The following is a 25429-nucleotide window of genomic DNA, read 5'->3' as shown; positions in this document are numbered from 1 at the left end:
TCTCTTGAAGTGAAATGATACAGAATGCATGTCACATACAAGACATGTCATAATCTCACACAGATTTTGGTTCTCATGAACCTGAAGCCCCCAAGGGTTTTGAGAGTCTAGTAAAAGCTCTCCCAAAATTCTCTCTCATGACGAAGAATGATAACATCGATTCTCCCCTGCTCATTGGGCAAAAGACAGGGGTACGTGATTTATGAGAGAACTACAAATGGCTGATTATATTACCTTCTTAAAAATATGTTTTCTTTGCCTACTTAACACTAAGACTTTTCATACAGTTGGCTGGATATTTGCTTTCTCACCATGGGTAATATTTCCTCCTAAGATATTACAGCCATCAATCAATATGCAAATGTATAAATTAAAAAATGATCAATCTTTGAACAAGTTTCACCTCATCATTTCTGAAGCTTTCATTTTTACATATATTGTGCAGGAATATAGTGTATTATCAGAATTTGTTTTTGACATTGGTAATAATATGCTTGTGTTTGATGAGTGACATTCCTTCAGAATGGAGCTACTGGGAAATCTAGCCTCAAAACAATATACCAGCTCTGCCAACAACCCACTGTGTGATCTTAGACAATTTACTTAACTTCCATGAGCCTCTGTTTAGACATCAGTGAAATGAGGAAAATAATACTTACAGGACCTGGATTCTTCTAAAGATTCGATGAACCGCGTATTTCTAAAAGCTGGTACATATCTAGCCTTTGTAGAGGCTTTGTGTATTATTGTTATTCCCTGTGTTGTATTTTACAATGGTTGGCAAGAAATAGAATAAGCAGAGCAAAATAAACTTATGTTACTAAGAAAAAAAGGTAAGAACTAATGAGAGGGTTTTTAATGATTCCCTTCTATTAGAAGTACTGACAAAGTAAGCTTTCCACATACCTGGCCCTAGGGCTTCTCATCCCACCTCAAATTAACTTGGTCACCACTGTGGTGAAGCCAAGTGAAAGTAAGCACCCTCTAATGATACATTTTTTTCTCAAAGGAATAAATATTATAAATATTATAATATATTATAATGATGAACATGCAATAGCTGACTAAAATTGAAATTATCAGTCAACCAATCATCCAGGCAGCTAGTCCAATAACAGAACACTCCCCACAACTCTGAGGCTAGTAGAACATCAGAAGATAGAGCTGAGATTTTTCTTTGATGTCTGATTTTTCTTTGATTTCTACAAAGTCACTGAAGGCCTCAAATTTTTAAACTATAAAATGGAATCAATTCTCTCCTTGTAAGTTTGGTGTAAGGATCAAGTCAGACAATGTGTACAAAGGCTATGCAAATATTAAATCACTTTACAAATGCAACATTTTTTTCCTTGAAAGTCATCATTTATTGTTTGTCATTTCAATTCAAATCGCATTCCACAATCCTCTTCCTAGTATTTTGGCCAATAATTTATAAAACTCTGGCACGGCAGTATACTCAAATAATTTCATGATTCAGATTTAGAGACTCCTACATTATAACTCATTAGCTCTTGTGATCAGCAACTTCTAAGCTTAAAATTCACATCTTAGATGTTTATAAAATATTGATCCTTAAAGTAGCTGTCATTTTCTGTAAACATATTTTAAAACCAGTAGCGAATATATGAAGACAATCAAATTTGTTACAAATCTTTTCTGAACCTGGCTGCTATGGCACATCAAGATGGATTTCACAGTTATAGATCTACAGAGGATGTTTAGAGATAAGATGAAAGCAGTCCTCCTTATTAATCACACATTGTATATTTGACTTCTGCCTCCTGCTTCAGCCTTTAAATCAACTACATCTGGTTCTTGCTACTTAAGTGTGCCATTAGATTTTGCATTAAAAGGCAGTTACTCCTGGAGAAGGCAGCCCCATTTGATTAAAAAATAATTAACTAGAGCTATATTCATGCTACTCATCATGGCAGCCTAAATGAACATTTTAGTATAGGTTGGAGACTTACTTTATTTCTACAACAGGGTCAGCAGAACTGAGAGGCACTTTATGGTTGCGATGAATGCTAGCATGAAATAGTTATTTTGCTTTGCTGGTGTCAACCTTTATAGTTACAGAAAGCACAATAGTACAGAATGGTCAACAGCTGATACAAAAAGACTGAACCTTGATGTAGCCACCTATGCTGAGGGTGTCCTCCCTGTGAAGACTAGGGTACATGATTGTTATTACACCTGGAGCAAGTCAAACTCTGGGAACAGACTCCTGCTAGCCAACGGCATAAGAAAATGATGTACAATTATCAAGCAGATTTTGTATTAGAGTTCACTAATCAGTGAACTCTCTCAGGAGGAAAATTTGCATAGAAAGCCAGATTTCTCAATAAGCAGGAAATCTGATATTTCAAAGTAAATTTGATGGTTTAAATCAGTGTTACTCAAGGACATTGCTGTCATTTAGGAAACGTTAAGAAGTTTGCACCAGAATACAAACTAGAGCATCACTTTCTTCATTGAGAAAGTCTTGCATGTGTGTTTGTATATATATACATCAGGTGAACGAACTAAACAGTGTGCTTAGTGACATAGACAATTTACATCCTAGTGCAAACTCCTCATTTCATGGCTATTCACAAGCAGGTCTCATACAGGCAGTTATTCTATGGACCACACTTTGAGATGCACTGAGTCTTTATCTGAATAAGAATTACATTGGGAAGCTTTATAAAATGTACAGTTTCCCAGTACATGACCTTAAAGATTTCTGGTATGTTGTACCTCCATCTGCATTTTAAAATTCTCCCCACATAGTTTTAATGAACACTCAAGCTTTAAGAGCTACATAATAAAATGCATAGCATAATGAAGCAGTGCTATAGGCTAAATAGGTTAGAGGTTAACAACATGGATTTTGGAGCTGCGGGTTGAGTTCTTGCTTGTTCTTGAGCAAGTTGTTTGGGGGTTTCTGTGCCTCAATAGTCTCATCTACACAGCAACTATAACATACATAATTGTGAGATTTAAGTGTGATAATAAAAGGAAAACATGTAGCTCAGTGCCTGTTGCATAGTAGGCAATTGATAACTGTCAGCTATGAATGATAGCTATTATCTTTATAGTGGAGACATATCTGTAATTTTTAAGATACATACACTTATGTATAACCTCAAATTCCTTGGAAAAGTAAGGAACATACTGTTAATGTTTTCCTGCCTGAAATTTCTTCTGCTAAACATTGATCAAAGGTAATAATCTAAAATCTTGGTTGTAAGTGTTAAAAATCTAAATCAATGTGATTGAAGGGGAAAAAAGGTTGGCTGCTCAATGGGAGACTGTTAGATCATGCATCTTACAACTGAATGTCCAAGGGTGGAACTAACCAAAAATATAGCTAGGTCCAGGTGCTCAAAAGGTATCACCTGACTCTGTGTCTATCTATGTATACATCCAGGTATCTATGTATGTACATAGATCGATTGATCTGTCTGTCTATCTATCTATCTCCCTATCTAACATCTATCTTTCTGAGTCAGCTTCATTCTTGTGTGGCTCTGGTTTTGTGGTGGCAAAATCGGGCATCAACTGTATTGGGCATATGTCACCAGCTTATTAACCACAGAGGAAAACAAAGTTATTTTGTAAACGAGTTTGATAAAATTTCAGAACTGAGGCTAATGGCCTTTCTTGTGACGTCTTTCCATTCTTGAGCAATTCACACTTATGAAGTAAGAGCAGAACATTCTGACTTGCCAAGTTAGAACCTGTACTCATTCGTGATGCTGGGGTGGGACAACTCTACCAAAAGCATTTGTTCTGAAGGGCAAAAAGATAACTTCCCAAAAGAAAGTTAAGGAATGCTATTAGGAAAAAGGGAACATAGGATGTGGAATCCAAAATGACAGATTTTTATTATGCTGTCATACCCTCTTTTTCTCTACTTGCCTCTTGTTGTTTAAATATGTTAGTTCAATTGGAGTAAAGTCAAGATTTGGCCTACAGGCCTCACATTTTGATAATTTTCAGAGATTTATTCTAATATATTTTGTATTTGTTTTATAATAAACTTTTATAGGTTGAATTTTTTTTTCCTCCTATGTCTAATTTGGGGGAAAAAGAATGAAGGGGAATTATGTTATATTGACCAAGAATGAATTTAGGATGTATTAATGGTAATATGAGTTTGATTGAAAACTCATTTTCGTTAGCATGGGACAGATTCGTGTTTGATAAATAGAAATAAGGGATGATGTTAGTGAGTGAGCTGCCAAAGCTTTACAAAGGGGAATTTACATTTAGACTATATTTATTACATGATAATAATTTTACGATGGATTATGAGATAGTGGATGTATTATGGTTCACTAAATCAGTAAAAATCACGTAGCTGTTAATGATTTGGAACCCAGCTTGTGAAGCACGACTTGGCAGAGCTATCAAGTGGTTGAAAGTGTTGGTATGAGAGTTAAGGACTTCATTGCTCAAGTCCAAGTCTGACTGTTTTTGTGGTGTGTGGCCTTGGACCTGACTTCTCTAGGATGCAATTTCCCTATATGTGTAATTGAGTAATAAAATGTAGTGATCACACAGTGGTGGAGGAATTAAGTGCACTGACAGGGAGGTACAGGTTTCTTTTGTATTTTTCAAACAATGGATATGTTCAGCTTTATTCTCCCAGGTACCTAATAGCCTCCCTTGCAGTAAGGCACCTCATAATTCTCCGTGGTTCCTATGGCACCATTTATTTTAGCACTATACTGTTCTCTAAGATGGCACCATAAAGGACTAAATATTACCCAAAGCAAGAAGGGGTATATGGGTTGTACTTTCAGTACCTTTTTTTTGAGCTTGCAAAGGAGCACAGAGAATGATTATAGCCACCTCTCAGGCTTTGAAGCTCATTTCATACATCATTGCCTATATTTTAATATTCCTTTAAAGGTTTTTGTTTTGGACATCATCCTTCCTCCCACTCCTCATCCCATTCCCCCAAAGCAGTGTGATCTTTTATTTATCATTACAAAAATGGAAGCAGGAGGCTGAATTTTTCTGAGATAAGTGGTCAGTATGGTGTAACGGAAAAACCAGAGCACCAATAATTCGATTTAAATTAGCATGGGAATTTGGCTGCATTCTTGCTCAACAACCTTGGGTTTATCACTGGCCCTCTCTGATTCTATTTTTTCATCTATAAAAGAAACAGAACAATAAAGCTGACTGTGATACATCTTTGCTATAAAGGCTAAATGGATAATGTCAACAATGAGAAAGTGTGATCCAAGTACAAATTGTCCTTACGATTGGGATTATTATAAATATATTATCGGTATATTAGGAATTTGTTGACAACTGGATTCCTGTGTGCTCTGCTCCCATTTCTCCTACTCCCAGAGATGCAGAGGATCCCCGCCAGATGGCTGATTTGCCAGCTGTGTCTTGTTTTGTCATTGTAAATATTACAGGCCCCAGCTGGGAGGCTTTGCTTATAATGTGATATGTTTTGTCCTTTATCTCTTGCAGCTTGAGAATTACATTGTGGAAAATATGAAGTCGGAGATGGCCCAGATACAGCAGAATGCAGTTCAGAACCACACGGCTACCATGCTGGAGATAGGAACCAGCCTGCTGTCTCAGACTGCAGAGCAGACCAGAAAGCTGACAGATGTTGAGACCCAGGTACACCCCCAGGGCCAGAGTCCACAGACTCAACCAGGAAGATTTTTTTTCTTTAGCTTGCTCCATAAACACAGAGCACATTTCAGCACTGTGATTTGGGAAACATACATTTTTGTTTATTGGTAATAACAACAATGACTGCCTGACATGCTATGCGTGTTTCTTTTGATCTAATGAGGGTTGGTATATTTAGCTTTGCATATGTTTGCAAAAACAGGGCCAGTAAAGGACCTCATCAATGTTTGAATTCAAATAAGTACTGCAGCTACCAACTGTGATACGATATGTGTCAAACAAAGTAACTATTTGGGTAGATTGGTGTGTTTGTTTTGCATTTTTGACCATTTTTTTTTTTTTTGTCTCTGGTAATGCTGTAGCCATAAGGGCACCTGCAGATGGTTTTTGCATTCAGCAGATAGAAAGGAAAATTCCAAATGAAGCTATCAGGAATATGCGTGTATATACATATATCTACCTATTAAGGCCAATGACGTACTTATTTGAACGCTGAGTAAAAACTAGGGATGCCCTTTCATCACCACTGTCACAAACACGCCATCACAGTTTACTGGCAAATAGCAAATATCATTTTTGATGACTATCATTTTGATGACTGTCATTTTTAATTGTCTCTTTGTTCCCTTTTAGCCATGAAAATCATTATTCCAGTTACCATGCTGAAACCCAAGGGATAATTCTATCCCAAAGTAGTTGATTTCTAACATGAAAGCTGAAATATATACATTCAAAAACAAGGTGCAACATGATTTTTATTTGATTTCATTTGTGTTATTGGCATCACAGATAGGTTGGTATTTAAAGAAAAATAACAATGGTAATTGATACAGATAAAACATTTTATATAATGCAACTTCCTCTGCACGAATGGTTTTTATGAAAATCACTTAGAGCAGATAGATCTTTTAGCTAGAAGTCACTAGCTTGAGTGATTTCTCATATTCATGCAGCTAGTGTGTAAAATCTGGGATTCAAACTCCAGGATACTCATTTCTTTTCTATCCCCCTTGAATAGTAACACTAATAATTAACTAATTGAATAAGAACTTAAGTATTGACTACATTGGAGCAATGATTCACTTGAGCTTTGCTGCCCATCAGCATCAGATGAACATGGGAGATGGGTGGAACTACATATTGTCCCTGAAAATTACAAGACTTTGTCTAATCATTCATTATCACAGTAAGTTTGATCATATATGCACCCTGGTTTCTTGTGGTATAAATAATGTGACTGTATTATTTATCTTATTTTATTAGAACAGAATGCTCACCCTCTCCTATAAAATACTCTCATGTTCAAAAACAAATGCACAATATATCCTACTTAATTGCATATTTGAAATTTGTATAAGTTTCTAATACAATAACTTTTATGGAACACATGGAAGGGTCTTGTGTAATTTTTTTATCCCCAAAAACACTGTACCTTGGGTTGTTTTTTGATCTCTTTCTACCTAGGAATTGGAGTTGTGGGGAAAAAAGTGTCCCATTGTTAGTATGTTAATCTCCAAACTGTTAAGATGCATGCTGTGTAAGGTATTAAGAGATAAATTGTTCTGCATCCTTAAGGCTAGAAGATGTGTACTTTATTGAAAATGGTACAGAAAATTCAATGAAAAAGAATCACTACTCCCTATATGAAGTAGTTAAAACTTACTATTAAAGACCAATGAAAGTTTATTAAATACAGCGAGAACAATTTTGAGATAGCTGAAACCCAGAAAACATTTCCAAAATCACAAATTCATCACGAGTAGCAATAAGAGGAAAGTAGAAAAGGACAACAATGGCTCAAATGCCCTGCCTTAAGAAGGGAATCCTATGTGTTTTATTCCTTTTGTTTTCATGTCTTCCAATTGCCTATGCTATTTGTAGTTGTGATGCTTCAAACTTGTCATATGTAAATGTATACCCTCGTGCTACTTATTTGAACTATTGCGACAGGACATGTTCTGCTTAGACATAACCACTCAAGTGAACTCAAATCCTGATTCAGAGCCAAGTTTACAAAAGTAATCTGAATTATTTCTTAACCTCCATACACTCTATTCAGTTATAATAAGCATTTATAAACCAGTAGATCCTTCTGTGCTCTCCAGGTGTGCTCTCATGGTTTTCCTCCTATATTCATCTAACATGGCTTCACACTGGTAAGGGTTACTTTTCCTAAAACTGACTTCAGGTCCTCAGTTTATTTCAGGAACTCATGACAATGTCTTTCCAATACATTTTAGTGCCCTAGCTTTCACACGATTATGTTATAAAATAATTAACTTATTGCTTTCTAGTCTTCTGCTGACCTTCTAGATTTACAATTTAACAAAATGTGGAAAGCCACAGGTTCACTCCACAGCATTTTAAGATCCTCCTGTGCTCAAAAAAGTATCATGATCAGAAAAGATACCAGTAATGACCACACCTGAATAACACTGCAGGCCATTGTGGCAATAATTAGAAACTACCACCATGCCTTTTCCTTCCCCCTTAGTCTGGCTTGCAGTGTTTTTCTCACTCTGTTATCAGTTTGTACCAATATCTCTTTGCCTTCAAGTTCCTCTTTCCAAGAGTACAATATGAAGGGGTTTGTTTGAGGAATTATTCATGTCACTTCCTGTAGTGTCATTCTATTTCTCACTTCTTTCTCAGGCAAATTTGGTTTTGGGGGAAATTAACAGACAAACAAATCGCCTTAAATTTTACCTCTAATAATCCATGCTTGGCTCAGTTCTAAATAATTTTACATATATTAGCTATTTAATAATAATAATGAATTCTATAAGGTAGATGATGTACCATCCTATGTTTATTTCCTTATTATCATTTATTATTATTTTTTGAGATAGAGTCTCACTCTGTCACCCAGGCTGGAGTGCAGTGACTGATCAGTGCTCACTGCAGCCTCAACCTTCAGGTTTCAGGTGATCCTCCCACTCCAGCGTCATGAGCAGCTGGGACTACAGGTGTGTGCCACCATGCTCAGCTAACTTCTTTATTTTTTGCAGAGACCAGGTCTTGCTATGTTGCCCAGGCTTGTCTTGACCTCATAGGTTCAAGCAATTCACCTGCCTTGGCCTCCCAAAGTGCTTGGATTACAGACATGAGCAATCACTCCTGTCTTTGGGTGCTTCCTTATGTAAGATGTTTTAATGGGTCCTATTAGAATGCAACAAGTAAAGCAGTCTTTACTTTCATGAGTTTGAGTTAATGTGGCAAAACAGTTCTAAGTCATTTCTTTCTTTTCAGTCAAATTAATGATCTGTGGAGCCCTTCCTCACAGCCTTAAAGATGTACCTTTCCAATCTCCTACTGTGGGAAGTATAACTGACCACTGCTCGCCAATGGCTGTGCTCTGAAATCCATTGCTGTGTTGGTGCAGAGACCACAATTTCCAGCAGTCACTTCCACTCATTGTGGCAGGGATATGTAGGCCTGCTCCTGGGAGCTGTAGAAGTCCACTGACACATGACTTTGGCTAGGGGCTCTTCATCAGCTTTGCTGGAACTGTTGCATGGTTGCCTTGAGGGATAAGACTTCCACCCAACTCTTCTTCCTTCCCTCTCCTCTTTCCTGCAATTAGACCAGCATCCCAGTCTGAAGCCTCTCCAAACCTCCTCTGGCTTCCTCCCAATTTTTCCTCATGGGCATTTCCCCTAATATATTTCCTGCATGTTTAATCCCATTTAATCATCCTTTCAGACATCACAAATGATCACATGTGCCATTTGTACCTCAATAGCACTCATTAGAAATATAAGGCAAGCCAGGTATGGAGGCCTACACCTAAAATCCCAGCACTGTAGGGGACAGCCAGATGGAAAAATGATTTGAGCCCAGGAGTTTGACAGCAGCCTGGGCAACATAGCAAGATACTATCTCTACACACACACACACACACAAAAAAAAAAAAAAAAAAAAAGCCAGGCATAGTAATGCATGCCTGTAGCCTAGTTACTCAGGGGGCTAAGGCTGGAGGATCCCTTGAGCCTAGGAAGTTCAAAGTTACAGTGAGCTATGATCACACCACTGCACTCCAGCATGGATGATAGAGCAAGACCCTATCTTTAAATATATATATACGTGTGTGTGTGTGTGTGTGTGTGTGTGTGTGTGTTAGGCAGTTCAGAAACAGTTTGTTCAATGAGCACGAATCTTTAGGTGTAAACAGATTTCTTCTTATATCTACTCTCAAAGGGCAGCTCTCAAAGTTGAGCTGCTATATCTCTGTCTTAATAAGAAACAGTTGAATACACTTTTAATTTTGGTTTAATGGAAATTATGAAACAAACTTTTTAGTGGGTCACTTAAGCAAAATATCTTGTAATTAATTTTCTTACAAGGTTTAGGAAAAGTATTTGATAAGCCACTAGGAGGGGGCTCAGCAGCCTATGGCCCACAGGTCAAATTTGACCAGCCATCTTATTTTGTAGATAAAGTTTTATTGGACACAGCTGCACTCATATATTTATATGTTGTCTGTGGCTGCTATTTCACTAAAATGGCAGAGCTAAATTGTTATACCAGAGACCATTTGGCCCACCAAGCCTAAGATGTTTACTATCTGGGCCTTTACAGAAAAATCTGACCAACTCCTGCACTAGGATGTAAATTCCTAAGAAGCGAGGGGTTTTTTTTGTCTTGTTCTTGTTCATTGCTCTATCAACAGGATTTAGAACAGGACTGGTGCATAGGCTCTCAATAAATACTTGTGAATAAAACTAAGTTTTAGTCCCTTAATCTCTGCAGGTTTCAGCCCAATGTCACCAAGCCTGAGGACAATATGCTAAGGCTTGTGTGTTGATGGTAATAGGCACCCACAAATAGCTGATGGATCGGAAGAGGAATTTGAACAGAAGCAGTCTACTGCAAAGATGTCTGACCCAACTAAGAACATTGAGTGAATGGTTTTTTGTTTTTTGGGTTTTTTTGTTTGTTTTTCTTTTCCATACTCTGAAAAGCATAAGAAATTTGGACATCTTCCTTACTCATGGTGCTAATTTAGGGGGCAGGGGCAGCGAGAGAGAGTTGGATGCTATCAGCCACAACAAGCAGAAGACCTCATGGTTACTTGAAAGAAACCATTTTGGTAGCAGTTGTTAGGGACTAGAGGGTGTCACTAACCAGAGAGAAGCTGCTTATTTACAGCTACATGATAAGCCTATGGGAAACAATCCAGACTCTGGAGATAGACTATCCGGTTGCATTCTGACTCTACTGAGCGTTAGCTGTTTTGGGAGATTTATTTCTATCCACAATTCTGTGTCTGTAATATAAGTACTATCTCTATCAAACTCTGTAACCAAATGAGGTGGTTATTATATTATAAAGATAATGTAGGGTTATATTATCATATTATAATATATACATATACAATGATGGTATTACTATTATAAATAAAATATATTTATATATAATATAAATAGAGAATATTATGTAATAGCTATATATATTAATTATATGTTACATCACAACTAAGATGAACAATAATTCCCTAAGATTATCTAATTTCTACATTCATATTTTCTCATTTTTCCACTAAAACTTTTATAGGAGTTTTGTTTCTCAAGATTTAATAGTCCATTTAAATTTGGAGCAGTCTTCCACTTTTTCTTTTGCCTGATATTGACATCCTTAAGAAACTGGGTTGTTTTGTAAATCATCTCATGTTCAGCATTTGTCTGAATATTTCTTTATTATGACCTTTAATTTACCCTTCAATCCCCTATGGTTTCTCTAAACTGGAAGTTGAGGCTAAAGACTTGTTCAGATTGAATGGAATATTGTGGCAGGGGTGTTCTGTGGAATTACTGGTCACTTCCTATTGCATGTCTTCAGGAGACACACATGCCAGATTGCCACTCCCTTAGTTATGCTGTTCTTTAACTTGGTTAGGGTCATAACTTCCATATCACCACATCTCAATAGTTCACTTTTCCCTAGGAAATTAACAGATAACCTGTAGGGTAATACTTTGTCACATTGCCCATTACTAACCAAGTAAATTACTTCAATCATTTTGCAAAATGCTGATTTTCTAACTCTCTCATTCCTTCTGCATGTATCAACCTTCATTCTTCTGTTAGAATTAATTGCCAAGGCATTATACTTTATGTTACAGATTTTTCTTTGGAAAAAAAATAACTAAAGCAAAAGGAAACGTAACTCCAAAAACAGGACCTATTTCAAAGTTAATGATTCATTGAAAGAGATTTTTGGCCAGGCACACTGGCTCATGCCTATAATTCCAGCACATTAGGATGCTGAAGTGGGCAGATTGCTTGAACCCAGGAGGTCGAGACCAGCCTGGGCAACATGGCAGAGCCCTGTCTTTACCAAAAAACATATATGTAAAAAATTGCTGGGCACACCTCACCAGAGCCCAAGAGGCTGCAGTGAGTGTGGTCATGCCACTGAATTCCAGCCTGGGCAACAGAGTGAGACACTGTCTCTAAAAAAAAAGAGATTTTTCTTTCTACCTCAGTCTCTGACTTTTAGCACTAATATTAATTTAAAGTATCAGAAGCACTCTTGAAAGTATTAAAGAGAGCTGGGTGAAATTTTCCAGCTCACTTTCTCTGGGAAACTAATACTTTTTATTTTTAAATGTTTACTTTTTTTTTAAGAAAGAACTAAAATTCTGTGGCCCATAAATCCTCAATTTCAGGTTTTATGTCTCTCTTACTCTTAGGTATATTTTGGAAAATTTAATCTTGAAATTGTTCCTTGAGGGGCATGTTTCACATACGCTTTACTCTTTTTCTTTCTTCTTTATTTAAAAATTTTCCTTTTTTTCCCCAAAGATGTGCTTTTGGAATGTGTTTAGGCTAAGAAGGAAATGTCTTTTGTCATTTTAATGGAACACTTCGATTATTGCTAAGCAGCAGATTCCATAGACGCATGGCAAGAAAGTGGTCAATTTATCATAGTTTGCAATGCAATTCTCTTGGTTGCCCACTTCAGACCTAGTTTAATACATCAGTGGAGAGAGTTGAAATAAAGCAGTAATAGGGTCAAGGTGATGGGGAAACAAGAGGAGGGATTGGTATTTGTACTCTAAACTGCCCTGATCTTTAGATCGGCATTTAGCCTGGACTTCTGATATTGGACCCCTTCCTTTTCCCATATTCAGATGCTGCTCTAGATTTAGACTGCCCTCACTGAAGTCTAACTTGATATTCATGTAGGCCCTGTTACCCTTTCTGTGACCATGACTCAAGCCTGAAAGACAGCTCAGTGTCCATTGCCCAGAATGTCATCTAACTCAGCTATGAGCACTGTAGTGTGCTGGACCCCAGGGGGGTCTGGAGGCTTAGGGGACTCCAGATGAGCCTTCCTGCCTCTGTGCAACTGACATCCTAGGAGGGGCAGAAAGACAGCAAATGAGTGAACAGATATGATAGTTTTCAACAGTGATAATTTTGTAAAGAAAATTAAATAAGATGATGTGATGAAGAGTGAGGAAGGTATTACTATAAAGAAGGTGGCCAGAAAGAGACTCTCTAAGATGATGAGAAGAAATCAGCCATGCATCTGGGAAGGGGTGGGCATGCCAAGCAGAGGAAACTGCAAGTGCAAAGTTTCCAAGATTGGAATGAACTTGACGAGTCAAGGTGGCAGAAAGAAGACTATGTGGTTGGAGCATGATAAACAAGAAGTGAACAGGGTTCTGATCACATGGGTCTTTTCAGGCCAGGCTGAGGACTTTGGAATTCATTCTAATTGCAAAAGGAAGCCATTAGCATGTTGCAAAGGAGATGGCATGATCTGATGTATGTGTTCGAAAAGATCCCTCTGGTTGCTGTGTGAAAAATGGACTTGAGCTGGGGCAAGTAGGAGCAGGAAGACAAACTGGGAACTGTAGTGGTCTCCAGACTGAGATATGGACAGCTTCATTTTCAATTATGAATGGTTCCATTTTGTTCTCAATGGACATGGAGGAGAATATTTACTGCCTTCTGGAAATTAAAAATTTTGGTGTCTGAGAATGTCAGGAAGTGTGATCAGAGAGTATGGTGAATAAGAAAGAAAATAGATTTTATTTAACTACATATGATATGCTTGATTTAGTGAGATAATGTACCTCATAAACAAATATTGAGTATCCATAAACAAATACTGAGTGTTGTCTCTGTGCCAAGCACTGTTCTAAATGTCACCAAAACATACAAGTGTTTCATTCCCTATTTCATTATTTTATAAATTGTCATTCAATAAAAAATAAAATCATACTTGGACAATAATATGTTTAATAGTTGAAAGTTATATCTTGTGTATCTCCAATGTTTATGTTCTCTACCATGTATCCCCTCTGAGCTACTCCAAACTCTACCTTCAAATTCTGTTTGTTTTGAAATGAAATAATACGGAATAGAAAAGAATGTTTTTTAAAACACTGAAACCTTTCACAAACATGATATGATTAGTAGCAGTACATTTTATACTGGCTTTCAGATCCTTACTAACGACTGCATACATGAGTCATAGCAGTTTAAACTTTTTTAGAGTATAAATGCTCCATCTCACCATTCTCTGCCCCATCCCCTCCTCGCCCTCCTGTTCCACCCCTTGCAGGGCTAGAGACCACCTCAGACCAAATCAGACATGTGCAGAATCAGATGCGGTCTTTGTTTTAAATTGATATTCTGTTAAATGTCAATTTCTTGCATTAATTGTAAAATTTTTAAAATGTTACATTAAAATATTACTTATCTTGACTACTGAGATTTCTAGCACCCCTTCAAGTTTTGCAACTGAGGCATTTGCCTCTCTCACCTCAGGCTAGTTCCTGCCTTGCTCTCTTCAGATACATCCCCTGCTCCTGCAAACTCCTATAGCCCAAGTCAAGCCCAGGGCCTATAGGTGTATTTTCCTTTTTATTTTATTTTTTATTTTTATTTTTGAGATAGGGTCTCACTCTGTCACCCAGGCTATAGTGGAGTGGCATAATTATGGCTCACTGCAAACTCTGCCTGCCGGGCTCAAGTGATCCTCCTGCCTCAGCCTCCCAAGTAGCTGGGACTACAGGCACGCACCACTATGCCCAGTAAATTTTTGCATGTTTTTGTAGAGATGGGGTTTTGCCATGTTGCCCAGGCTGGTCTTGAACTCCTGAGCTCAAGCAAGCCACCTGCTCTAGCCTCCCAAAGTGTTGGGAGTACAGGCATGAGCCACCACACCTGGCCCTGTTGGTATATGTTGAAAAGACTTTCTGTGTGCATCCGATATAATCCTAGATTTAGAGATGCTACAGAGGAGGACAGCTCTAATGGCATCGTTTGTAGAAGAAATTTACATTGATATTGACCTGGCAGAAGTATTTCCAGCTCCTTTTAAATAAGTAGTTTTAGGAAAGATGTGGTAGTTTAAAAATGTTTCAAATAATGTGAAGAGCTTTTTAAATTAATTTATCTTCTTTATTTCCTTTTATACCCCCTTTAAGGTGGAAAGAGAGGGAGAGACAAGACAGAGTCAGGAACAGGGCATTGACACAGTTTGAAGGCATCTGCTAGGACTGGAGTGTGCATTCTTTGCCTGGAGAATGATAGGTTTGGGTGCACAGCTCACAGACTTAGGTCATAAGAAGGCCCAGCTAGACACATGGGTCATTGTGATTCAAGATGAATTGAGCCTTCACAGTTTCTAGAGGACCACCAGAGTAGTAGTAGTGAAGTTGAAAGGGTGAGAACAATCTGTCTCTCATACAATCTGGGTTCTGGGTCATTTCATTTCCTCAGAATGGTTTGACTCACCCTCTCCTTAATTTTCTTTGCAGAGCAGCAGAATCAGAATAAAACTACCTGGGTTTGAAACCCCACTCTTCCCTTGTCTCCTGTGTGAACTTGGGCTTCTCTCTGAAGCTCAGGTTTCTCATTTGTAAAGTGATGATAACAATTTCTCCTTCAACAGGTGGTCATGATATCCAGAAGGGCTAGCATGACCTAGTGTGATAGGCATTCTGTAAATGTGTTATAATGAGTTTTTCTAAACTATGTCAAGAGATTTTTGCACATTTCTAATTGTTTTTTGTCAGGTGATGCATCAAGGTAGGTATCTTTTACATGCCTATTAGTTATTCTTAATTATCCACAACATCTAAGACCTTGTACTTAATACTAATCTTGCATTTACAGATATTGGAGATAAACTATATGAAGCAACTAGCACAAGAGAATATCCTAGGGTTTTAGGACACAAAAGTCCTAAATTGCAATTTCAATCTCAAACCAAAATAATATCTGAAAGGCATGTAAAACATTAGTTGGTAGAATGTAAACCATTTGTTTAATTATTCTTGAAGAAATATTATTTAAAGACAAAATAAAACTTAAAAACGTTCATTGATTTGTGATTGAAGTTTGAAATATTTTCATCTTTTATCTTAAGGTACTAAATCAAACTTCTCGACTTGAGATACAGCTGCTGGAGAATTCATTATCAACCTACAAGCTAGAGAAGCAACTTCTTCAACAGACAAATGAAATCTTGAAGATCCATGAAAAAAACAGGTGAGGATTGCTTTATTCCAAAAATGTTTTGGTGTGTACTTATTTATATCCTTCACCTCTCTGCCAACTCTTAAACAAATAGGTTGAGGTGGTTTAAAAAATGAAATATAGAGCCAAATTAATATTAATATAAAAAGAAAGGAGACCTTAAGGTAAATACAGCTAGTATGTCAGTAATGAATTAATACTGTTGCTGATACTCTTGAAAGTTGCTTTTTATAACTTTTAACATTAATTTCTCTAATGGTTAGTAGTTCGAATCTCACCATATCTACAAAAATTTGATTCTATGACTAAATTCAGTGACATAAAATATTGACATTTTTCAGTATAATCAAAACCTGTAACAACAGAGAATAGAGCCTCTTAAATTCCTACTCAACCCCCCAATTCTTAGGCTTTTACAAAGCTACAGGGTTGCTGAATTCAGAAATATAGCACTAGAGAGAAGGAAAATGTATATTTTTTCTAGAAAATAATTTACCTATAAAGCTGATCAAGGGTTTGGGTTTTTAGTTTTCATTTATAGCTATTTACTTTGGACATAGTAAATGTCTTTGTTTACCTTTATAGATGTTATCACACCATATTGTTTCATAAATTATGAATCATTTCTGTTGATTGAATTGGAGCTTAGACATCTTGAGAGCTGGGACAGTGAAAGACTATTATTTTGAAGTCATTAACATTGATGATGAACAATTCAAAATACTGACTTCCTTAGGACAAGTTTCTTGCATTAAATTGAATTTTCTTCTGGGTATCTGGATAACTTGAAGAAGGTTCAGTTCCTATGCATAATATTGAGGTAACGACCACTGTATTGATAGAAACTGGTTAAATGCCATTGAATTGGTGGCACTAGAGTTCCGTTTATATTCCACACCAGGAAGGCACCTAAGAGGACTGCTAGTTCTGTTCTTTTTTTTTTTTTTTTTTTTTTTTTTTTTGAGACAGAGTCTGGCTCTGTCGCCCAGGCTGGAGTGCAGTGGCCGGATCTCAGCTCACTGCAAGCTCCGCCTCTCAGGTTCATGCCATTCTCCTGCCTCAGCCTCCTGAGTAGCTGGGACTACAGGCGCTTGCCACCTCGCCCGGCTAGCTAGTTCTGTTCTTTACAAGTGAGGGAACAGAGACTAAGTGGAAGAGAGTGACTTGTCCAGGGTCATACAGCTTGCTAGTGGCAGAAATTGGAATGTAATTTAGGTGTCTTTGCTGCTAGTCCTCATATTTCCATTATAACACATGGCCTCTTCATACTATCTACAAACTAAAAGAATTTCCCAACTTCATGCTAAAAATAGAGTATAATGGCAACAATTACAATTAAACTTCTGCATGAAAAATACAAACCTGGCTGTTGGTTTAGAATCTGAAAGGAATCACTCTTGCTGCATGACTTGTGTTTCTAAGTGTTACATTTATTTATCCTTGCACTGTGACATGGGGTTAACTGTATAACTACAAATAAATCTGACAGGACTTGGCCCTGATTGCATGATTAAATGTTCTAGAATTAACAATCCTGTTGAAATATACCATTTATTGCCCTGCAATTTCACAGTAACCAGACTTATATGTGTATGTAACAAGTATACTTTACTTGAACCATCCCTTAATCTAGGATCACCCCTTTATGGTTTAATTTTGTCACCAAAAGTGAACCACATTTACAGTCATATTTCAAAATGCTATTTGTGAACACTTTGTCCAGGAATCATGGATAAGTAAAACAATGACAGTTTCCCCTTATTTTTCTGAGTTGTTGTTTGCTTTTATAATTATACAAATAGCACATTTATTATAGGATAAGGACAAAAAAAACACACAGGAAAATTAAAAACCACAGCTTTATCATACAGAAAGAGCTGCCTATTTTGCTTCATGTTATATATAAATATCATTTTCACAAAAAGTTCTGTCATACCTTACACACAGTCTGGAAGTCCGACTTCTTTGGAGATAGATATCATTTTGCATTAATAAAATATTATCTAATATTCTTAGTAACTGTGTATTTCATTTTACTAGTATAACCTAAGGTGGTTTGAATCTATCTCTCAGTAGTTGTTACCACCTGATTTATTTCTGAAAGAGTTGCCCACATGAATTTACGTTCTTTAGTTCTTCCCTACTGATCTGCATATTATGTCTTTGTCTGTATCTGACCCTTGAGCTGTCGTGATACTATTATATAAACTGGGAGGCCTGAAAAGTCTCCTCCCTAACTGCAAAAACAAATGCCATCTTTATGCACCATTTGTACTCAGGTACTCTGTCTCTTTCTCTTTCCTTCCCTCCTTCTCATATTTTTCCTTCCTTCCTTCCTTCCTTGCTTCCTTCTTTCCTTTCCCTTCTCTTTCTCTCTCTCTTTCTTTCTTTCTCTTTTTCTTTTTTTCTCCTTCCTTCCTTCCTTCCTTCCTTCCTTCCTTCCTTCCTTCCTTCCTTCCTTCCTTCCTTCTTTCTTTCTTTCTTTCTTTCTTTCTTTCTTTCTTTCTTTCTTTCTTTCTTTCTTTCTTCTTTCTAAAAATGTATCCTTTCTCCCTTAATTCTGGACCATTTCAGATTTTCTTGTCTTCCCATCATGATTTTTATGCAGCATCTGGTATCATTTCCTACTATAGAATTTTCACTATGAAATATTATATTTTAAAGGCAAACTGTTTAAAAATTGTTCTCTCTGCTCTATCATTAAAAGTGAGTTAGGATGCAAGGTCTCAAAAGAGCTCCACTCTGGGTCAGGTAGAAGGGGCTTCTCCATGCACTTCAGTATCTCAAAGGAATCTGACTTCTGATCCCAAACATATTTGTGCCTTCTGCTGATGAACTGTTCCTCCCTCACTAAATTCTAATTTCAACAGAAAACTCAGGTTTTCTTACATCTGTAAATCACATCATTTATTGCTAATGTTATTTTTTTCAGGATTATAGCAATTTCTGTCTCTAGTAATATAGTTTTTTTACTACAAATTCAGAGATTTAGGTTTTAATTGGAAATTCACTTCTGTGCTCATACAGACAAAAACTTGCATGCCTCTTATACTCGCATTCTACATCTCTTTCTTTTTTGAATTGGTGGCATAAGTATGACATTATCTTACATGTGGTTCTGGGGTATTTTTCTATCAATTGCTATACCTCCTGGTATTGCTGTATCTCTATAGTTATTTGTCTATCTTCTTGTCTAAGGGCCTAATGTGTGTGATGGAGAGTTGGCAGAACATTTGTTCCTAAATTAGACATAGTCTTCCACAAACAACTTAAAAAAAAGATAAGTGTTTTTCTTTATACAAATAAAAAATACCCATTTGTGATACATAGCATACTTCCCCTATTCTGTTTATTGTTATTGTTTATTTTCATATGTGCAATGGAATTAGAGGAGCTCTGCCAGGCAATTTCTGTTGCAACAAAGAAATGTGCTCCTCCTATTTAAGTGGAGAGAGGTTCAAAGTCAAGCATGAAGCTGTTTATGTTTTTTTTAAAAATAGTTTATCGATTATCACTAGTTATTCCTTATATGAATCTTAATGCTCCAAATGCATCAGGAAGCTATTTCTACATTAAGGCATCTCTGAAATGCAGCAGCAACATGCCTTTAGTTGGTCAGGTCTGGTTTGGATCAGCTAATACGCTTTGCAGGGGGGATTATCTAAATTAAGCTTTGCTTCCTCCCCAAGGAGTGTCAGGGTTGTGTCTGGGTGTGGGACTTACCAGCTCTGAGTAAGATGGGGCTTCAGCCGCCAAGTCAGTGAGCTGGCCCTTAGGAAGGTCCACCACCACTTTGGCAAAATCAGGAGGAATATTTTATGGTTAGGATTATACTACACAAACATGCTGAGAGGTCCTGCTGATTTACATCCTGACAAATTAAATGCATCACTTGTGGGATTGGAAATGGATTTTTGGCCTCATTAGATTGACTTCTCTATCCCCTACATGGCCAGAAGCACAAAGCAGAAACAGGATTAGCAACATTTGCTCTGCTGTTTGTTTTCCTAACAGTCCAGAGGGAGTCATTCTAAAAAGCTTCCTTTAGGCAATATGTTTTTCTTTTGTTGGATGCTACCCGAATCTTAAAACCTGGTTTTGTTTCTTACCTCAAAGAAACAATTCTTGGGAGTAAGGAATCTGTAACTCACCCATATAATTGGAATAACATAACCAAGAACCTAAGTAAATGGGAAGCATTCATATTTTACCTTGCCCACAAAGGGAATGATATGAGCACAAAGTAGAACACAAAATGTAAACTTTCACTAGTTTCCTCCAGTATGTTTCCTACTGCTTCTAAAACAGCGGAAAAGAGGTGTACAAGTAATGATGACCTAATGCAGTTTCCTTCAGTTGAACCAACTATGAGACTGGATCTGTTAGTCGAAAGGTTTGGTCAGTGGCCAGTTTTCCCAGCACCTGCCCATCTCTGACTTAACCCCAACATTTTGCAAGGCAGAAGCACAGCCAGGCAAAAGAATATTACAGAAGGAGCCCTTCTGCCTCACCAGGGTATACAGGAAGGGAAATCAATACTCCGTGTATACAAAGACGGAGTACATGGGCTTTCTTGATTGTGCTGAATATGCAGAGTGAAGATTAAGGAAGTCTTCAGTAAGACCATTCAAAGTGAACTGAAACGAGACATGCGATGGCCATTCCTACATAGTTTGAGCAATACTAGCTGCCACGTAGCTACTACTACAAGCAAACCTCTGTGCCAGGTGCTTTAACTTACTGTTTCCAATCCTCCAGCCAATCCTGCAAAGTATGTATTATTATTTCTATTTTACACATAAAAAAAGCCCTGAGGCTCACAGAAATCAAGTAAGTTGCTTGTGACCAAACAGCTAAGGATGTGGCAAAATTAGGGTTCAAGTTCGTGATGATTCTCTGCCTTAATTATTACAAAAATATTTTTGCAATGTGATGAGGACTCAAGTATGATTGATGTAGTTGTCAAGTTATTCTCTTAAAACAAACAAATATTCATTTGAAGAAAGGGGTAGACCAGTTTTTTTTGGCCTGTCACTATATAGGTCATTATTTAGTCCTTCTAATATTAGAGCAGAAGATATAAACTATTTATTTTACCTTGGGAATTCACTGAACTTATTTGACATGCTCATCTATCTTCTAGCTGGAGTTATGGGAAGTTATTAAGTTAATTAATTTTAAGTGATCGAAGCATGTGCAACTTCAAGATACCAAATTATGCCTTACTAATTATTGTAATAAAATATAGTATTGATGTTTGATATTTAATATGCCTAAAGAAATGAAAAGTGAAATCATAGTCTTTTAAATTAAAGCTATCTTTCATTCGATAAGTTATTTACAAAATGCTAAAGTAACTTGCTAACTTCTAACATTAAGCTAGGCTGAATTATGTTAGTTGTTTATAATAAGGATAAAAAAGGTGACTGTTTGAATGTATATTATTCTAGTCTTTTTCTTGTAAATAGAACACCTACAAACTAGAATGTTACCTTTTTCCCCTGTTAATTTTAAAAGTAATATTTAATAGCATATAACATTTTCCTTTTTTTAAATTATAATAACCGTAGTATCTTGGCATGAAATACAATTCTGATCAAATTGGAACTCTAAGGATCATCTTATTCTTCTCTTTCCCTAATCCCCCAAAACTCACCACTCACTGTTGATGCTATCAATTCCATCTTCTAAATATTTTTCTGATCCATCCCATCCTTTCCATTCCCACTGACTATATCATAGGTCAAGCTGCCATGAATTCTTGTCTAGGCCATTGCAATGACCTCTGTGTTTTAAGCTATGTGCCACTCTAGTCCTTATCCAGAAGCTGTGCCAAAGTCTTTTTTCTAAAATGCAAGTCAGACTATTTTTCTCTCTCAACCACATGATGATTCTCTATAACTGATAGAAGAAAGTTCAAGTTCTTTAGTACAGGATACAGTCCATGATCATTACAATCTTACCTTTGCAACTTACTTCCAATAATCTTATTTTTTAGAGAATACACCCTAATAGTTAAGAGCATGAGCTCTGAGGCCAGACTGCCTGGTTTCACTTTTCCTTGATTCCTGCGATAATCAACTCAGTCACATATTATTTGTGTGACTTTGTGCAACTTACGTAGATTCTGTGTGTTTTGGTTTCCTGAATTGTAATATAACAATGACAATAATTGTACTGTATGACGTTAATGTGAAGATTGAGTTAATGTGTATAAATCTCTGAGAACAGTGCCTGACAGCAGTGTTTAATCATGTTAGTTGTTAGTATGGCACTGAACACATAATGTTATTTCAGACATATCTGATGTTTGCCTGACATTCCTTATTCAACTCACAAATTTCTCTTCATCCTTGGAAACTCATTGCACGTGTCAGCCTCTCTAACAATCCATCTCTGGCTCTATCAGATAGATTTGCTCATTACAACCTATGTGATAACACTGTACCTGTTTTCTCCCCATAATTTCACTTAGCTGATCACATTATAATATATGTATGTTTGTGTGTATGCATGTTTATTTATTTATATTCATATTATTAGGCTGTGACCTTCTAGGACACAGAGAATATGTTTTATTTTCATTGTCTTCCTGCTCCTGGGCACAATTTTCTACACATAAGCCTATTTAGTATTAAATGCATTTTGAATGTTAAATGAATAAGGAACTGGGAAATGTCCCAATAGCTCTAACCCAACAAATGCCATTTATCCATACGCACACGGAGACTCACACACACACACAACTAATGAAAATACTTTTAGTGGAAAACACAAATCATATTGCTTACATTAAATATTGTTAATCCATTTATTGTTTTTAACATGAATAAAATAGAGATTGTGTTTACACCACTATTCTGCATTGCCAAAAGCCCATTGCATGGCACTCAATGTTACTATTGTATACTCTGAGGTTCACTAATTCAGCCCACCTTTAAAATTTCTAGATAGCATTTGCACAGGCCAATGTTACTATTGTATACTCAGGTTCACTAATTCAGCCCACCTTTAACATTTCTAGATAGCATTTGCACAGGCCATTCTAGACCTATGTCTGTTTCCTCCATTTCTGTGATAAATAAAAACAAGTAAGACAAACTTGATGTATATACATGTATATTAAATTATATACATGCATATACAGTTGTAAGTCAAATTTCCCCTAATTCCATACCCCTACACCATACCACCTGCTAGCAGAGAATCATCATTAAGAGATTAAGTTCAGTGCTTACTCCTCTAGATGTTTTCTATAAACATACTAACATATGTGTGTATATAGAGTGTGCATGTTTATGTGTGTGTTTACACAGACGTACACTGATAGGTAATTGCACACATGCACACGTACTTGTTTATATGATGTGTGCATATATGTATAGATTATTTTAACATTGGGTTTTTTCTACTATTTATTTTATAACAATTTGTTGTATATATATTATGCATGTAACCACATACTGATATACCTCATTTATTTTCAAGAATGAGTAGCAATCTATTTTTATAGATCCACTATAATTTATAACCTATTACAAGTATTACGTTAATAAATATATAATTTATCAAGACTATAATTGTTGAGGTGATGATTTAAATTTTATATAGATATTCACAAGTTATCTTCAAATTTTACCTTCTCCCTAAGAATGCCTGGGCTTTCAAATTTCCCAAAACTTTGCTAGCCATCTAATGAATCCAGGCTCCTTGAGAAGTTAAGTTGTGCATGTTTTTATGTGTATTAACCATTTGCATTTCTTCTGTGACTAGATTTCTTTTTCTGTGACTACATACTAGCCTATTTATGTATGTTTAACATTTTTTCTATTATATTGTTTATCTTTTTTTAAATTAACTCATATGAGCTCTTTAATGGATAGTAAAACTTTGTAATATATGTTACAAAATATTCTCTAGTTTATTATTTATTGTTCAACTTATTTTTTAATAGAAACATTACATCTCTGTGTTATGAAATGTATCAATATTTTTTCTTCTTAGATGCTGGTTTCTATAACACATTTAGCTTACTCTTCTTTACCCCAAACTTTACATTGATTTGCTAATATTTACTTATAGTATATGCTTCTGCTCCAAATTTGAATTTCCAAACAAATATGATTTCAGACATTGACAGAAAATGTATTGTGTTCCAATTAGACATGTAAAGTATAAATTTAACCTGAACTAAATCTGTATGTATTTAAATGGGGAGAAAAATCACCCTTTACAAACCCATATTTGCAACACATGTTGACACCATACATATTGAAAATAGTGGAAAATATTGAAACATCTGTAAGTGGGTTCAGACAGATAAAAATGAGGTTTCTATATTTTCAACATCTTCCTCCTGTTTGAAGGGCTATATTTATACTCATAGAGCTTAGGCAACTGTCACCACTGTGAATTCATTGGCTGCTATGTTAAGAACTCTATTGTGGGAAACAATTTGAAAGGGATATCCTTTTCTGTGAAAGTTTCAAGATATGTTCAATGATTTGAAATATTTCCAATAAGATGTTGGAGAAGGCAGTGTAAAATAGGGATATGGGGCAGTCTACCAAAAACTCCAAATAGGACTTAGTATACACTCATTTAGAACCTTTTACTAAAGTTCATGGCACAGATTATTTTGTTTATTTTATTCATTAAAGTGCACCTTTGCCTCAAATAGAAGCTAAGTGCCAGAATTCTATGCATGTCTATTCTCAAAGTGTTTCCAGAAAGATGGGAAACAGGAAGTCCTGAGACCTCTGTGAGAAACTCTCTCCTTGGATTTCTAGCTCAATTTGTATAGATTTAGGTGCATGGTTTCATAAAGCATTGTTCTATGGAACCCAATCCTAAAAGATGGATCCTAACAAAAACTGTTTGTTTAATATAGGCTTCCCTAAATTGTAACAATGAAACTCTTATTTTGCTTGAAAAAATATACTGAATATGCTCTAGGCAACAATGCACTGGTGTTCAGTTACCATCCAGGTTTTGTGTTTAAAATGCAAACCTAAGCTAAACGTGCAGCTGAGACTGTCATTAGGGAAAATCTGACTACTTTGACTACCTAACTTTAGGACACTGGGGCTGCAATGTTGTCCTTCAGATCAACCTCTCTATATAAAGATCTCCATGCTGGCTGAAGTAGTCCCTCCCAATGGACCTGGATAAGGAAAATAATAAAGAATCAATGATAGGCTTCAGGGTACAAAATGAAATATGAGTAGCATATTAAAAATAAAATTAAAATTAACAAATAACTGTAATAGAAGAGGTGTTAAGAC

At 36.3% G+C, this 25429-nt stretch overlaps 1 protein-coding gene across 2 annotated transcripts in view; it reads left to right on the top strand.

Moving 5' to 3' along the window:
* Positions 1 to 25429, top strand: part of ANGPT1 (angiopoietin 1) — a 267927-nt gene that overhangs the window by 158531 nt on the left and 83967 nt on the right. For both annotated transcript variants that reach the window (XM_033202711.1, XM_033202712.1), the window contains exons 2-3: positions 5479 to 5634; positions 16036 to 16157. In XM_033202711.1, the coding sequence (XP_033058602.1) occupies positions 5479 to 5634; positions 16036 to 16157 (278 nt within the window). The remainder of the gene's footprint in view (positions 1 to 5478; positions 5635 to 16035; positions 16158 to 25429) is intronic.

Source organism: Trachypithecus francoisi, unplaced genomic scaffold, assembly GCF_009764315.1.
Source record: "Trachypithecus francoisi isolate TF-2019V2 unplaced genomic scaffold, Tfra_2.0 Lachesis_group7, whole genome shotgun sequence".
Classification (NCBI taxonomy): Eukaryota; Metazoa; Chordata; class Mammalia; order Primates; family Cercopithecidae; genus Trachypithecus; species Trachypithecus francoisi.
The sequence above is the reverse complement of the archived record's forward strand: the minus strand, read 5'-3'. Positions and strand labels throughout refer to the sequence as shown.